Source organism: Bos mutus, chromosome 1 (genome assembly GCF_027580195.1).
Source record: "Bos mutus isolate GX-2022 chromosome 1, NWIPB_WYAK_1.1, whole genome shotgun sequence".
Taxonomy (NCBI): domain Eukaryota; kingdom Metazoa; phylum Chordata; class Mammalia; order Artiodactyla; family Bovidae; genus Bos; species Bos mutus.
The window spans coordinates 132984893-133002790 of NC_091617.1; the positions used below are offsets into that span (position 1 = coordinate 132984893).

The window sequence follows — 17898 nt, forward strand, 5'->3', positions numbered from 1 at the left end:
GACCTAACATTCCAGGTTCCTATGAAATAGTGTTCTTTAATGCATTGGACTTTACTTCCATCACCAGTCACATCCACAACTGGGCGTTGTTTTCAATTTGGCTCCGTCTCTTCCTTCTTTCTGGTTATTTCTCCACTGATCTCTCATAGCATATTGGGCACCTACCGACCTGGGGAGTTCATCTTTCAGTGTCCTATCAGCCTTTTCATGCTGTTCATGGGGTTCTCAAGGCAAGAATACTGAAGTGGTTTGCCATTCCCTTTTCCAGTGGACCACGTTTTGTCAGAATTCTCCACCATGACCCATCCATCTTGGGTGGCCCCACACAGCATGGGTCATAGCTTCACTGAGTTAGACAAGGCTGTGGTCCATGTGATCAGTTTGGTTAGTTTTCTGTGACTGTGGTTTTCATTCTGTCTGCCCTCTGATGGATAATGACAAGAGGCTTATGGAAGCTTCCTGATGGGAGAGACTTACTGATGGGGAAACTGGGTCTTGTTCTGATGGGCAGGGCTGTGTTCCCTCCATGTTGTTTGACCTGAGGCCAAACTACGGTGGAGGTAATGAAGTTAATGGTGACCTCCTTCAAAAGGTCCCATGTATGCACTCAGTGCCCCCGACCCTGCAGCAGGCCACTGTCGACCCTCACATCCTACTACCCAAACTGCAGTAGGACCTAATAACAGAGGCCTGAAGTTAGGATCATTAATCTATAAACTCTGACTTCTTCCCTTCCTTGGTTTTTGTATGGAAAGTCATACTTCATAGAATATGTTTTCATCCTTAACACTGGTCCTGTGGAGTAGGCAAGGCAGGCGATTTTACTTTGTTTTTATAAAGAAGATGAAAGAAGTCCAGAAAGTTTAAGTGATCAGCCTTACTGTGTGATATTCATTTATTAAAAAAATCTAAGTCCAAACAACAAATTGCTTCTCCACTGACATTCCATCTTTGATCGATTGGGAATCACTGCCTATGTGGAAAAGTCTGTGTATAAGCTTTGTAGGAAGAAGAGCTATGATTGATGAATGATGTCTGTGATGGCCATAGAAATAGAAAGGAGAGCCATGAACCACAAATATGCTACATTAATCTGAATCTTTTCTAATTCCTGTTCAGTGCCTTTTCCCACCTAAAGGGAATCAGTCCTGAATATTCATTGGAAGGGCTGATGCTGAAGCTGAAACTCCAATACTTTGGCCACCTGATGCAAAGAACTGACTCATTGGAAAAGACCCTGATGCTGGGAAAGATTGAAAGGAGGAGGAGGAGGGGACAACAGAGGATGAGATGGTTGAATGGCATCACCAAGTCGATGGACATGAGTTTGAGCAAGCTCCGGGAGCTGGGGATGGACAGGAAAGCCTGTCGTGCTGTAGTACATGAGGTCACAAAGAATCAGACATGACTGAGCAACTGAACTGAACTGATGCTAACTCTGCAATACTTTTTCTTTAAGATCTGCAGGGAAATCACATACTATGATAAGACAGTCACACCAGTTGAGTTCATAATCTTGGTGAAACTTATAGATATGAACATTAAGTTTTTCTTACATGTCCAGCTGTTTTATATTCAGTTCATTGATATAAACTTCCACAAAAGAACTTCCAGAGATAATGAACATCAACATACATAGATAAACAAGACAGAAAAAAAAAAAAGCCCAGATTTCTTAGAACTCTGGGAAAGGATCTGGTTCCATGCTGAGAACATGGTAAAAACAGTTTATAGAAAAAATACAGGCTGGGTGAAGTGATTTAAACTTTCTTCCCTTCACAAAATGCTTTCTGCTGAAATTGCTTTTCTACAAATTCACTGAAGCCACTTGCTGGCCCTTTTATTAGACAGGAAGGATTTAGGTATTTCAACTTTCATTGACAAACCCACTTCAGGAAATGAAACCCTTATTTGATTTGTTTGAAGAGAATGAATCATAGATTTTTTTTACCTGAAAGAGCCCTTTCAAGACCATCCAGCTCAATGCCTTTAGTTTATAGATTGGGAAATTGAGTTAACAGACTTGCTCAAGGCCACGTGATGACTCATAGCAGAGCCTAAAGCAGGGCCTTGGTCTCAGAACTTGCAATCTGGGATTCTCTCCATGACAACTGGCTTGCTATCATCTAGCTCCAGCCTATGAATGAGCATCCCATGAATGATAAATGCCCCCAACTGACATTGCTCAGTGACTTTTAAGAGTTTCCCAGTTACAGCCATCTGTGAATGCACCAGCAATAACCACAAAGCCTTGCTTTAGCCATGAAGGCCTTACAGAGCAGGCCAACCTTCTTGGCTAGGGCATAAGGCATTGAGGAGGGCTTCAGCTCTTGTGCCTAAGACGATGGAAGAGCTACCAGATTGAATCCCCTGAGTCTGAGAGCCAAGAAGGAAATATTTAATTATAGATTTGCATGCTACCTAATCCATAGCACATTTTTTAAAAATGTGGATAATTGTGACCCCACTGAATGTATGGTTAAAGAATAACAATGTTTCCAATCCCTCCATAATGTGAAGGGTTCTAAGTCCTGCAATGAGAGAGGAGCGCTGAGTGGACTGTGAGAAGCAGTGTCTGATGTCGTCATGGACCCTTGATGCTCAAAGGCTCTGAGACCCTGAGTTAGAGCTGCAGGCACGGCCACAATCCAAAGCTACTATGTCTGGTGTGAAGGGGCTCCTTTGTGGGGTTGGAGGAGGAGAGAACAGGTGCACAAATTGAAGTCGGACCCTTTTCTTCTCTGAATGGCGATCCTAAAATTATACTACCTCCCAGAAGATGGACCCTGCAGAACTGAACTGATGACCCACTTTTCAATTTTATCAAGCAGCAGATACATCAATTAATGCTGCTATGCTCCAGGGTCTGGTAGTAAGGCTGAAATTAGATTTATAGATTACCTGCCTCTACACTGCGCGGGGAGTCAGACACGCTTCATTTCCCTCCCCTCCTGGCACTGCCTGCTCTGGCCGCTCCCTTTCTGCCATCTTTCCCCTCCATTTCCCTGTGCTCCTCTCTCATCTTGAGCTTTTCTCTCACTGCCTAGGCTGCATCATCATGAAAAATAACTGGCATCCAACTTGCCCCCATGTCCTGTGCCCCGCAAATGGAAACAGGCGTGTGCAGAGCAGCACAGAGTTCTGATTTTTTGCAGGCTCCTGAGAATGAATCACTTTGCTCCCCTGCATGTTCCCGGGAGAGAATCTGATCTCAGTTCCCAGGTTGTGTTGAGAGTCTCTGAGAAGCACCGACAGGTGACTTGTAGGAAATAAATGACTCCTGAATGGGTCTGGAGGCTGGTTCCAGAAAGATACTTCTTCTTCTAACATTACCACCTATTCATGTTTATTTGACTGTCTGCATGAGCAATCTGATCATGAAGGAATGCCCCCAGGGGAGCATGGTCCATGCCCCACTGTGACACAAGAGGTCTGGTGACAAGGGCAAGAGATCCGTGTACACTCAGGATGCTCCATCAATCATGCCACACCCAACTGCTTTTGCTCTAGAAATGGTCTTTCATTCCACTACCCTCTACTCGGTGCTCACTGTGCTAGGTGCTGGGGTCATACAAAGTATATCCCACACCCTCAAGGAGACTGTACCATGCAAAGTACATAGGCCCCATCACCCCCACCCTGCCAAACAAAAGCCACTACTGCCTATCGACCCAGACGAGCATAAAGCGTGTGCTCCCCCTGCAAAGGAAGCTTCAGTATGTACAAGTGCAGCTTCTAGACAAGTCCTCAGCTTCCTGTCCACAGGAAAGCCCCTAAACTCTACTTCCGGGCTTCAGAGCCACCATGCAACTGCTGACAGATTACCGAACAGGCCACCCTGACTTCAGCCTCTGAATACGCAGCTCTACTGTTCTGTCAGCCTATCTGCTGTCTGGCAAATTCCTCCTTCTTCAACATTAGAGAAGTTCTATCTCCTCTTTGACGCCATCCCTGGCTTTCTCAAAAAGGTTTCAGTTCTACTATATGTGATACCTCTGTCCTTCATGCGTGGAAACAAAAAGTCACCCGAGGGATTGGAGCCTGCCAGGCTCCTCCGTCCATGGGATTCTCCAGGCAAGAATACTGGAGTGGGTTGCCATTTCCTTCTCCAGGGGATCTTCCCAGCCCAGGAATGGAACCCAGGTCTCCTGCATTGCAGGCAGATTCTTTACCATCTGAGCCACCAGAGAAGCCCATCATCACATATGTGACACCTCTGTGCTTCATGCATAGAAACAAAAAGTACAATCCAGACAGATGATTACTGGAAGCTTCCAGCATGAAGGTTCTGGGGGGCAGGGGCATCTCTTCAGGTTGTATTCTCTATGATGGACATGGCAGGACTTCTCATCCCTTATGTGTAAGAAGACATCAGGTTAAATGTGGGGAGTGCTTCCTCTCCATGAATCTGGGTGGGCTCATCACCATGGTTGAAGGATGCTATGTGACTGTTCAGGCTAGGTTACAGAACTGATACAGCTTCTACCTTCTGTGCTCAGGATGCTTGTTCTGAGGATCCAGCTAGCTGTGAGGAAGCCAGAGATGGCCAGGTAGAGAGATGCCAGCTGATACCCAGCATCAACTATGAGACAGATGAGTAAATGAGTCTTTGGGCGATTCCAGATCTTAGCCCTTGAGCTGCCCCTGCTGACAACACATGGAATAGAGAGCTGCCTACCCAAATTACAGACTTATGAGCAAACTAAATTGCTATTGTGCTAAGTCACTGAAGTTTGGGGTGATTTGTTCCATGGCATTAAAGTAATCTCTCTCTCATCGGTATAGGCCCAGTTCCCAGCACAGGGCACGGTCAGAGCAGTCACCTGGTGAATGCTTCAGTGACTGACTCCTGGTGAATGTTCCAATGAATAGTCCTTTGATCTGCAGCCATGGCTACTGTTTGGTAGCTTTGGTGACATGCATAGCCAGCTACTTGGCATTACCCTGAAGCCCTTGCTCAGAGGCCTTGCCCCTGTGCCCTCTTGCTCCCAGGCTCCCCAGCTAAGCCTTTGGTCTGAGGCAGGCCTTGCTCCATGGCCTGTGGTTAGACAGCTTCTATCCCCCAGACATAAGCACTATGGCCACACTCATACACGCCCTCTCTGAGTAGCTCTTAGATGCCCCATAGAAATGAAAGTGCCTCTATTGTGGCTGCATTTGGGCATTCTGACAATGGTCCTTTATAGATCTCTCGGCCATAGGCCTTTGGGGCCCCCATCCCTGCTCCAGGCTGGGTGGGAGCCACAGCTCTCCATCAACCCCAGAAAAGACTTGTGGACACTTGTGACGCACTGTTCCCATGTCCTGCCCAGAGGCACCTCCTCAGAGGCCAGGTGGCCCAGGCATCAGATAAGGGCAAGGTGTTTTATTTCTGAACTGCAAATGAAGAGAGCTGAATGGAAGGGCGGCTGTGCTGGGGAAAAGGCAGAGATGGCCACCGATGTCTGCATGAATCACGCAGGACAGCATAGCAGCTGGGAGTCTCTTCAATCTCCATGATTCATACGGATGCCGATGGCCATCCTCTGTCCTCTGTTCATTCTTACTCATCGAGGCCTGGCTCTGTGCCATCCTTCTATGGAGGGGTCCACATGCTCTGCTTTGTTCTTTCTTTTTAGAAACAAATCTGTTAGCCTTGCTAACACCTCCAATGCCTATTTATATTTCATCAGGGATTCCTAAGTGGCAGGTGGTCCTCACATGGACGCTTCTTCCCAGCCCACCACGGTCCCCCAGCTCCCACCAGCACCAGCATCATCTGTGTTTTTACTCTGAAGGGTAAAGGTAAGCTGAGCAGTTCTTACCCTGAGAAAAGAATCCAAAGCGCCATTCTCCATGAACTCCGTGATGATCATGACCGGCCGGCTCTTGGTGACCACACCCTCCAGGCGAATGATGTTGGGATGGTCAAACTGCCCCATGATGCTCGCCTCACTCAGAAAGTCCCGTCGCTGCTTCTCTGAGTACCCAGCCTTCAGCGTCTTAATGGCCACATAGATTTCCCTCTTGCCTGGAAGTTTCAAACGCCCCTTGTACACCTCTCCAAACTCTCCTGCAAAAAGAATGCAATTATAACCCGCTTTCTCCTCATCCTGTGCTGCCATGAGGGGAGGCAGCTTACCAGGAACAATGGCGCTCCAAATGGAACAGTGATTAAAGTGGCAAAAAGAAAAGAGTGACCTCTCATTATAACTGTGACGGCTTGGCTCTTAGCAGTTCATGGCAAACACAGAAGAAATACCCAAAAACATTCTTTACCTTGGATTTTAGACAGCTTGGGTAACTGAAGTGAAATTACAGACTCTATATGGGTTTATTTTTCCTCACGTTTAGATTTTCATTTGTATCCCAGCTGAACAATTGAGATGAAATGGTCAGTTTCACTGTGGCAGAAACATAATTCATTTTTAGCAGAGCCTCGTATAAGAATGTCCAGGGGCTAGGGACATGTTCAGGTCCTCCAGTCCTCTGAATGAGATGTGTAGTGTTTATGTTCCTACATTGCCCTGAAAGTGTTTATGTCTATTGGGTCCCTAAGAAGCAGACACTGAGGAGTTAGGAAGGGAAGTTAACAGACTCTGTGCAGGATAAAGGGGAGAGGAAGCAGGATTGCTCAAGCCCCAGATTACAATGCAGGAGAGGCCCAAACTGCAATGCAGACCTGACAGTCTCATCCAACCCAATGAAGAGCTCCAGAATAAAGAGTGCCCATCCCAAAGAGACCCTACCCTAGCATCCCACTGGCTCTGTCACTGGCTGGGGTTTTGCCAGAAAGAGTTGGGCCCTGCGGGAAAGTTAAGGTAGATCCTGAAGGCACTGCGGTGGGAAGCTGGCAGCTACCTGCACTCCTGGCAGCTGAACAGAAAGTGGCTTTTTCAAGTAGACACGAGCAGCACACCTCCATGGGTTATGCAGCATTTAAACATTTGTGTAGTAAAATCACCAGGAGTAAAAACAATTCTGGTGATGCTATTTCACAGCTGCTTAAAAAATCTGTTGAATCTTGTTCACGTGCTTTCAAAAGTTATGATTTAACTTGGTTTTGTAACTTCGGTGCTGTCATGTGAAGCAGTTTAGAATCTACTTGTAAGTGCATCACAAAGATGGGTGTCAAAGGCCTGATAGGAGAAACATGTCTTTCTGCCAGGAGAAATTTCTTTGTCACTTTCAGCTTCTGGAAGACGATGATGGAGCAAACTGTGAGCAATCAGATAAATTACTGGCCGTATTACGAAAGCATGTTAACATCTGTGATTTAGATGGGACTTTTTTTGTATTTTCTGCTGCACGGATTGGAAGGAAGCTGCACGAAAGGGCTTTGGATGTAAAGCTTCTCCAGAGTCAATGGGACTTTTTGAGACTCTAAGGCTGGAGTAGAGGTTGTCTGAAGCACCATTAGGAAGATTCCAATGAACTTAAGATAGATAGCATGTGTAATGCTGGTTTTGATACATGATCATACTGCTTGAGGTCAGACCAAGTCCCATTCACGTCCGCACCCTGAGCCCACTGCATTGCCTGGTATGTGGTAGGCGTGCAATAGAAGTTGGGGTATCACATTTATTATTGTTTGTTTGGCTTTGCTCATCCTTGGGTTATAAACTGCTGGAGGCTCTATCTCTGTCCTATCCAAAATAAGTAGAAGTGCCAGTATTAACATTTTTATAAAACACTGTTTACTGCAGCATCTCCTTTAATGTCAAACACCATATGACCATAACCAGGGGAATGGTTAGAAAGAGAACCGCCACACTGCAGAATGCTAGGAGCTACTGAAGACTAATAGATGAATGAGATATACTGACTTCAAAAGATGTCTGCATTATATTGCTAAGTGAGACAGAAAAGAAGAGAAAGTTAAGAATGTGGCCTGTAGAATAAGCCCAGGTTGATATCTCTGTGTGTATGCCAAAAAACATTATGGAAAAAATTCATAGCAAATTTATTTTCAATTTCAAATTGTTTAAAATTTGGTTACACTGGAATGGTGGGAATAGGAATGGGGGAGTATGGATTAGTAAACTTGAATTAGTTGCTTTTCTGCTGTTTAAATTGTTACAATAAGCATTGATTTTTCAGTTTGAGTAAAATTTAAAGAAAAGTATTGAATAATAACTACCTGTCATATATGTGTGTGCTTGATCAAAGTGGAAAGTGTAAAAAAATTAGAATAAGCATGAGGAGGAGAAGAAGAAAGAGAAAGTACAACTAAATAAAACCCAGTGAACAGGAGGGGAGTTCTCTTGCCCTTGGACAATCTCTGAATCCAACAAGAAAAAGGTTACCTCTTCTTTTCTGGTAAAAACTCAGCTAAAGAAAAACCACAGAGTTTTCATTCCAGGAGCCCTCACACCTCACTGTTGACCTTGATACAAAAGAAGTCTCTCCGCTTCTACACACACATATGTGTGTGCTTGCATATGTGCCTATTTGTGTGTGTATATGTGTGCATGCATATGTATGTATACATATATGTGTCTATGTGTGCATATACATGTGTGTCTCTATGCATGTTTGCATATATTGTATATATGGCTGTGTCTCTATATATGTGAATGTGAAAGTTGCTCAGTCGTGTCCAACTCTTTGCAACCCCATGGACTATACAGTCCATGGAATTCTCCAGGCTAGAATACTGGAGAGGGTAGCCTTTCCCTTCTGCAGGGGATCTTCCTGAGCCAGGGATTGAACCCAGGTCTCCTGCATTGCATGCACAGATTCTTTACCAGCTGAGCCGTAAGTGAAGTCATGTGCAATTCCCCAGCAGAAGCGGAGAGACTGTCTTTTGTATCAAGGTCAACAGTGAGGTGTGAGGGCTCTTGGAATTAAAACTCTGTGGTTTTTCTTTAGCTGAGTTTTTACCAGAAAAGAAAAGGTAACCTTTTTCTTGTTGGATTCAGAGATTGTCCAAGGGCATGAGAACTCCCTTCCTGTTCACCGGGTTTTATTTAGTTGTACTTTCTCTTTCTTCTCCTCCTCCTCATGCTTATTCTAATTTTTTTACACTTTCCACTTTGATCAAGGGCTTCCGAGGTAGCACTAGTGGTAAAGCCTGCTAGTGGTAAAGTCTCCTGACTTAGGAGACAAGGTTTGTATGTATATACATGGGTGCCTGTGCACAGATATATATGCAATCAATTCTCTGACACCTTGACCTAGTAGGTATTCAATAGCTATGAACTGAATGAATATATACGCATATTTAATAAGTATACTAACTGAAGAATATCAGTATTTCTTTCCTATTATTGTACTAATGACTTCTATTTTCTTTTAGTAAAAAGACACAGTTCAGAGTGAGGGGAAAACATGCTAATATTTCTTCTTGAGGGAGATAGCACACTGATATATTTTGACCGCCTATATGCCAGGCACAGTGCTGGGCTTTTTGCGTGTCTTATCTCATTAATTCTCAAAACCTGTTTATGAGTTGGGTATTATTATGCCCATTTTTCTAATAAAGAAACTGAGGCACAAAGAAAACTCGCCTTAGACCCCACAGCTGTGAGGCAGTTAGGGATGCTGTGCATAGTTCATACCTTTTCCTGTCACATCACCTCTCAGAAGGTGTATTCAGTTAGCAGTGCCACCGGGAAGAGAGCTGGGGGAAGTCCCATGCAGGGACCACTGTGCCCCAACCATGCAGGTCCTAAGCATTCAAATGCAGTTACTGCCACAATGACGCAGTAACAAGGGAACAGCAAACACGGTGGGACTATCTTGCAGACAAACGGCATACTTACGGAAAGCGCTTGCCTGGCTTGTTAGGCAAGATTAGAATATTTAGGAATCAGAATATTTATCCATTTCTACACATCAGTCTGGGAGTTTGTATAAGCACCCTGGGTGAATTTATTGTTCCCCACAACATACACAGAAACCCCATAGTTGAGGACTTCTGTTTTATACAAGCCGTTCTCAAGGATGGCTTCCCACAGCAACTCCCCCAGAGAGCTTACAAAGCACAGGGGCCTGGATCCCACCTGCAGGAATTCTGACTAGTTGGTCTGGGGGCAGCCTGGGCATGGACATATTTAAAAGCAGCCCACAGGATCAGCTACATAATTTGCGGGGCTTGGTGCAAAATGAAAATGTGGGACTCACTGTTCAAAATTTATTAAGAATTTTAAGACTGTGGTGGCAGAGCATTAAACTGAGCATGAGCCCTGTTGAGCATGGGGGCCCGTGCACAGGTCACAGGTCCACGAAGTCAGGCCTGGCTGCCCAGGTGGGTCTGAGGAGCAGCCAAAGTTGAGAGCCATGGGTCAAAACCACCCAAGCATATTCAAACAGATCAGGGAATTGTCAAAGGCCCTGGAGCACCTGGAATTCATCCCTACACCTTTGAATTCTTTTGAAAGCAGTGCTTGCATATAAGCTGCCTCTCACTGCACAGGGCCTGACACACAGAGTGGGCTTTGTAGCTGTGACCGGGGAGAAAGAAGAAGAGAAAGAAGGAAGACGTGGATGAAAGTGTGACATCGCGAAGTCCCATCTACATAGAACAGTGTGGGCCACGCACATTCCTTTCCTAATCGACAAATGTCATGTCATTGTTTAACCTTTGTGGCTGACTGGTCTTCAGGTGTAGTGCTCCTAACACTTTAGCTCTAAATTATATCCTCTATAGGGGGTCTCTTCATATAGTTTTTTGAAATTATAAAGTAAAAATGTGAGAGGATTTTTCAGGCAGTGAAGTTCCTCTGTAAGAAATTAAATGGGTGGTGGTGGCTATCATTATAAATCTGTCTAAACCCATAGCATCCAGAGTGAACCTGCACTAAGGACCTTGGTGATAATGATGGATCAGTGTGGGTTTCTCATCTGTGACAAGTGGAGCACTCTGCCTGGGGGTGTTGACAATGGGAGAGACTGTGTATGCGTGGGGGCAGGAGTTATATGAGACATTGCTGTACCTTCCACTCTATTTTTCTGTGAACCTAAAACTGCTCTAAAAAAAAAAAAAAAAAAAAAGTGTTTTTAAAAAAGTGCTCTCCTGGATAGGGAGAGATGGGTTCTGTATGGTTACCACATAGCAGTGTTGTACGCTCTTGGAAAATCTGCTCCATAATCACTGGAAAGCAGTGACTTAAAGGATTGTGATTCTGTAAAAATAGCTCCTTTCTGGTGTCTGACAAAGGAATGACTTCATATTCTCCAAGCCCAGAGGTTTTCAAACCACCAACTGCAAAGGAAGTCACTTCATCCACAGTTCTCACTCAGACGCTGTCCTCCACCATGTAATTAAGTGGCCCCCAGAGCAGCTGGGGCAAACTCTGGCCAAAAGGAGAAACTCTGGAGAAAAAAACTTGAGTCTACACCACCTCCCCACCCCCTCATCCTGGCACCACCCCCAGACTTCAGGCAGGGTGCTTCCCTTGTTCAGCCTCAGATTTCTCAGCTCTGTTGGACAAAAAGAACTGATTAACTGTGGGGCCTTCCCAGGTGTGGGGTCTATGAGAAAGTATATTGCAAACTCCAGACTATTGAAGATACAGCTGGGTGGTGATTTTAAAAAGACAAACCCGGGGTGGGGAGTGGAGAATGGAAGAGAGAAGGGTTTCTGCAGCCAAGACAAGTAGGGCATCTTGCCAAGGGTGGTGAGAAGTCCCCCTGCCAGGTATCTGGGCACAGACAGTGTCTCCAGGTAAGCCCTGAGCACTAAAGTCTGTGGGTTCTGGCCCTTCTAGCACCCCCACAGGCTCGTGGGGAACTGGAGTTGATGCACCATTCTTAGTAATAAACAGAAATTAAAGGCCATCCGTCACTTACAATCTGACTGCTCTCACCTGTGGTCTTTGACCTCAGGTTCATGTACTATGTTCAGGGAACTATTCTTGGACACCTTTCCTGCCATTAGGGCCAGAACTTGAGGCTTGTGGTGCTTTGATTTGCCATGATCTGAATTCTAAACACGACTGAGCACACAGACACATCACAAGAACTCTAAAAAGCTTCCTTTCACACGAGCTCCAGATCATAGCCATCCGTCTTCCATATTTTTAGGAAAAATTATTAACCCCTAAAATCTATTTTCAACAAATTCAGTATTAGCATTATACATACATACATACATATATATATATATATATATACACACACACACACACACACTATACATAAACACACACACACACACACACACACATTATTGTTTAGCTGCTAAGTCATGTCAGACTCTTTGCGGCCCCATGGACTGTAGCCCACCAGGCTCCTCTGTCCATGGGATTTCCCAGGCAAGAACACTGGAGTGGGTTACCATTTCCTTCTCCAGGGGGTCTTCTGGACCCAGAGATAGAAACCACGTCTCCTGCGTTGGCAAGCGGATTCTTTACCACTGAGCCACCAGGGAAGCCTATGCATATTCACACACATAGATATACATATAATTTTAATTTTGGCCATTCTGTGTGGCTTGGGGGATCTTAGTTCCCCAATCAGGGATTGAACCTGGGTCATGGCAATAAAAGTGCTGAGTCCTAGTTACTGGATTGCCAGGGAAGTTCACAGAATTATATTTAAAATAGATACTTATAGGAAATGACTGAGTAGTGGTTATGGTTAGCTCTTTCTATGCAGCTCCTTGACTGACAGTAACGGCAGCCAACCGAATTTTGGTCTGGCTGAACTGTGATGGGCACAGGCCTTTGCAGCTGACCTTGGATCCTCTCCTAGAACCAAATCTCCTCTTGGATAGGACCCAACTTCAGCTTCAGGCCAGTTTAGTGCCAGTGGCTCTTAGCAGTGGTTCTCAAAATGTGGTTCCTGCCCACCAGCACCAGCATCACCTGGAAACCTATTAGAAAAAGCAGCTTTGGAGCCCAACCTCTACCCACCTAGATCAGAAGCTCAGTAGGCAGGGCCCAGTGACTTGGGTGTTAACTTGCCTCCAGCTGATTCTGACGCCTGGCTCTAGTTTGAGAACTGCAGCCCTCAAAGCTGTCTGCTGAGGGTCATTTTGCTAGTTCCTGTCACTGCCCTCCCAGACAGCTGCTGAAATGATTCCCTACAAATTTCAGCTCCTTGCCAGGTTCTCTTCCCTATCTTCCTTGACAAAATGAGTAAGAGAGAAAAAAAATGGTTTAGCAGCATTAACTGCCTCAACTATTATACATAAAATCAGAAGGAAAGAATTTTCAATTTTTGGAAATGAAACATCCAACCTGCCAGCAGGTATTTCAAGCACTAGCTGTTGGCTATGTGCTGCTAGGATCCACACACAATTGCACTCTTTTCTTTAGCATTTTGAAGTTACAAACTGCCTCAGGGAGGGAAAAAGGGAAGCAGGGCTTCATGTAACTAATTCAAGCTTCCACCAGAAAAGAAAGTTTTAAAGAATTCATTTAAACTAGGTTTAAAAATACGATTTATAGCAAGTTTTATGACACTAGCCTGTGTAAGATAGGTTACGGCTAAACTAGGGATAGTAAAAGCATGGCAGGCATTCCACCACCTCCTGATGCTATACTCAGGACAGACATTACTAATTGATCACAATCCCACTTCTCCTTCTCAGCAGAGTTCCCCAGGTACCCATTACTAGGCTACTGGAGTTGGCAAATTAGATGACTCTAATTAGTAGCCATGATGCCCACAATACTTAATACCTAAATGGTGAGAGTAAATCTAGTTTTCTCTTTTCTCATAGCTTCTTATAGTCATTTAGACAACCATATACCTAGATATCATTAATTTTAGATTGAACCCAGGTCTCCTGCATTGCAGGCAGACCATTTATCATCTGAATCACCAGGGAAGTACTTAACATAAGCAAGCACATACAACTAAAAATGCTAAATATTGTGGCGCTCATTGTTAGCCTTCTTAAGTCAATAACTGATTATATTAAAATAGGAGGACCAGAGAACGGGACGAAGGTATTCTAGGAAGAACATGCTCTTCCCAGGGAATGAGGGGCATCTTTGTGGCATCACCATATGGGCACACTGAATTCTAGGACAGTACTGCCATTCCCAGTAAAGTGGCTTGGGTATTCCAAACTGCTAGATAAGAGTTTGACATCAGAAGCAATGTCTCTGTATACTTAGCTGCTGTTTTCCAGGACAGTGACAGAAGTGGAAGGTAGTGTGGGAGTTACATTCACTGGATTAAGGTCAATCGTATCTGGGTTTCAATTTTTGCCCTACTGTTAACTCAACCAGTAACATGGCCTTTGACAAATTGTTCACTGAATATTGATATCCTTGAAAATAGAAGTGAAAGTGTTAGTTGCTCAAGTTGTGTCCGACTCTGCAATCCCATGGACTGTAGCCCGCCAGGATCCTCTGTCCATGGAATTCTTCAGGCAATAATATTGGCATGGGTAGCCATTCCCTTCTCCAGGGGATCTTCCCAACCCAAGGATCAAACCTGGGTCTCCTGCATTGTAGGCAGATTCTTTAACGAATGAGCCACCATCCTCACCAGTTTACAAATGCATATGCAAATGCATGAGTGTTTGTGTGCATGTGCGCATGCACGCACGCACGCACACACACACACACACACACACACACTAACTCACAGGGCTAACAGGGTCATCATGAGGGCTGAATGAAACATGCACATGGTGAGTGTTCAGTGCATGCCAACTATATTAATTATAATTACTGACAACATCTATTTATTTTGCTCCTCTAGAAACCCTATAGTCAAAGCTATGGTTTTTCCAGTAGTCATGTATGGATGTGAGAGTTGGAGTATAAAGAAAGCTGAGCACTGAAGATTGAACTGTAGTGTTGGAGAAGACTCTTAAGAGTCCCTTGGACTGCAAGGGAATCCAACCCGTCAATCCTATAGGAAATCAGTTCTGAATATTCATTAGAAGGATTGATGCTGAAGCTGAAGCTTTGGCCACCTGATTGGAAGGACTGACTCATTGGAAAAGGCCCTGATGCTGGCAAAGACTGAAGGCAGGAGGAGAAGGGGATGACAGAAGATGAGATGGTTGGATGGCATCACTGATTCAATGGATATGAGTTTGAGTAAGCTCTGGGAGTTGTTGATGGACAGGGAAGCCTGGCGTCCTGCAGTCCATGGGGTCACAAAGAGTCAGACAGGACTGAGCGACTGAACTGTAATCTGGAAACCCTTCCTGCTGTGACTCCTATCCAGTATTGGTATTTTCTACCTAATCATCACCAAGAAACCATTCTATTCCTCAAAGAGAAGAGATGGGTCTTCTTTGCTGGCCCCATCCTATCCGTATACACCACAGACTCCCTCTCCCCAACTCTCCTTATCCAGCCCTCTCACCTAAGCCATCTGTGGAAATGCTGGGTCAGCATCTGCTGGAGTAAGTGGGGGGGGCAGTTATTAATTAAAATACAATGGGCATGTCTCCCCTTCGATGATCCCTTCTGGTGACACCTTTACCTGTATTTTCATTGTTGTGCTCAGGGCTGCTACATACAGTTATGCAGGCTGCACACTGTACAACCCAGGAACACCACTCATGCTTTAGGGCCCAAGTATACATGGAAGCCTTAGTTTATGTTCTGGGCATGTCTACAGCTCAAACTGATCAGAATCAAGCAGTGGATCAGAACTCCACAGGTCAATTGAAGCTGACCTGTGAGTGATTCCTATGAGTCAGATTCATGGTTTCAAAGAGTTGACACTCTCCAAAGATAGCAGATGCCCTCTCTAAAAGGACTTCAAAAATTCCCATCACTGCAAGGAAAAGAGGAAGGATCAGTCTTCCTCATTCCACTAGGCTCCTTTCAGAGCACCGAATGACTCACAATCTCATGTGACCTCTTTCTGGTTTCTCTGCATACTCCCAAACTATACCCAGTTCTTCAAAGTTTATCCCTATTATGATTTTACTCCAAGGACACTTTTAACTGAGCACCTTAGTGCCACAGCAGGCCAGGCACGGGACTAACAGAGGCGCTCAAGTTTCATCACTCCCATGGAACTTTGAGCATGGTGATAAAAGAGGGGCAGTAAACAAATATTGGGACTTCCCTGGTGGTTCAATGGTAAAGAATCCTCCTGCCAATGCAGGAGACACAGGTTGGACCCCTGAGTTGGGAAGATCTCCTGGAGAACGAAATGGCAACCCACTCTAGTATTCTTGCCTGGGAAATCCCATGGACAGAGGAACCTGGGAGACTATAATCCACAGGGTCACAAAAGCGCTGGAGACAAATGAATGGCTAAACAACAACAAAGCAAACATTACATAATGATAAATGAACTAATTATATAGTTGACTCTTGATAAACATCAAGAGTTTGAATTGCACAGGTTCGCTGGCACGGAGACTTCTTTCAATAAGTAGGTACTATATAGTACTACACAATCCATGGTTGGTTGAGTCCAGGGATGTGGACTCATGGATACAGAGGGCTGGCTGTCAAGTTATACACATCAATTTTCAACCATAAAGAAAGGTCTGTGCCCCTAACCCCTGTGTTGTTCCAGGGTCAAGTGTAATTCAGTCCTCTTGGTTGGTGTCACATCTGGCTCACAGTTATTTTGATTCCTTTGTTCATTATCCTCAACTATGGTAGAAGAATCTTTGGAGGTTGGTGCAATTCTTCAACCCCAAAGTTTATAGATTGTATTCCATTGGCCTTTACTGGCAAGCACAACCACCAGTCCCCACACCCTGGTGGCCAGGCAGCCCCCTTTTCCCTTTAAGGTGTTTAACCTGATGGCCATCACTTCTGGCCACAACCTCCATGCCATGTCTCCACATCAGCTCCAGCCATCAAGGCCACTGGCCCCTCCATTCACCGTGTCAGGGTACTTTCTGGTTTAGGTTGGTTTACTTGCTGCAAGGCAGCCTTCCTTACCACACTTGATTCCAGCATTGACCACCTCAAACCTCCTCCATGTTTCCCAGCCCTATAACTGGTCTACATGCCTCTGAATTCTTACAAACCTTTCCCATCACCCTTTCAAGTTCAATCAACACAGGTTCATCAGGTTCTTCTCCCACTTCATTTCTACTGCCTACCCTGCTCCGAGACTACTCACTCGCGGTTTATATAGGATAAAATCCATACCCAACCTCCTGATCGCTAGATTCCAGACTTAATGCTTGATTAAGTCACCTACCCTCAGGGATCCCCTCTGTAGGAGCCTTCTCTCAGCCTTGTTCTCAGAATGTGCCACACAGAGCATCAGCCCATCCAGCAACCCAAAGTTCTTAGGGGGCCCCCAGGTGCCTCTTTCCTGCATTCTTCCTTTGGCCATCAAGCCTCTCCTCCTCCTGCCTCCAGGGCTGCGTGTTCTCTGACCCCCGTCTTACCTCTCAGTCCCATCCCCTCCTCCTGCAGAGCAGGACTTTGTGTTAACACATCAGCCGGGATTATGAGGCACCGAGTGTGCTTTTCAGCATCCACCACAGTTTCAGGCATGGAATCAATGTTTAATGAATGCGGATCTTTTTGAATTCTCTATCTAATCCCTCCTGCAACAAACACAGCCCTCTTCTCTGGATCTATATGCAGCAGAAATGGGCCAGTTCCTCTGCAACCTCTTTGAAATTATCTTGCACATTCTGGAAGGCCCGGGGTGTGCTAAACTATCAGCTCTCCAGGAAGTGAAGAAACAAAACCTTTGATTTGTAGCATTTGCCAATTATCATGGTGTAAATATTCCTCCCATGGCTGATGTCAGACCACCAAGATGTCACCAAACACAGGGCTGCAAAATGATGCACACAATTGGCTACCACAAAGTAGCACAAACTGGCTCAGCACACCACTGGGGCCAGGCCATGGTCATTTCCCTCCTTAAGTTATTTAATTTTCCTCTTCTGTCTCATTCCCTCATGCGTTTCCTCCAAACTTACTTTTCCTACTAGTTTTCAACCTTAAAAGCTCAGGCCAAAGGTGACCTTCTTTGCAAAGTCCTCCTGATCCCCCCACTCACTCCCAGAACAAG

The 17898-nt window shown here is 45.1% G+C and overlaps 1 protein-coding gene across 1 annotated transcript in view; it reads right to left on the reverse strand.

The window, feature by feature from the left end:
• The window catches only part of EPHB1 (EPH receptor B1), a 462138-nt gene that overhangs the window by 61622 nt on the left and 382618 nt on the right, over positions 1-17898 (reverse strand). The window contains exon 11 of the mRNA XM_070385976.1: positions 5805-6052. Within this exon, the coding sequence (XP_070242077.1) occupies positions 5805-6052 (248 nt within the window). The remainder of the gene's footprint in view (positions 1-5804; positions 6053-17898) is intronic.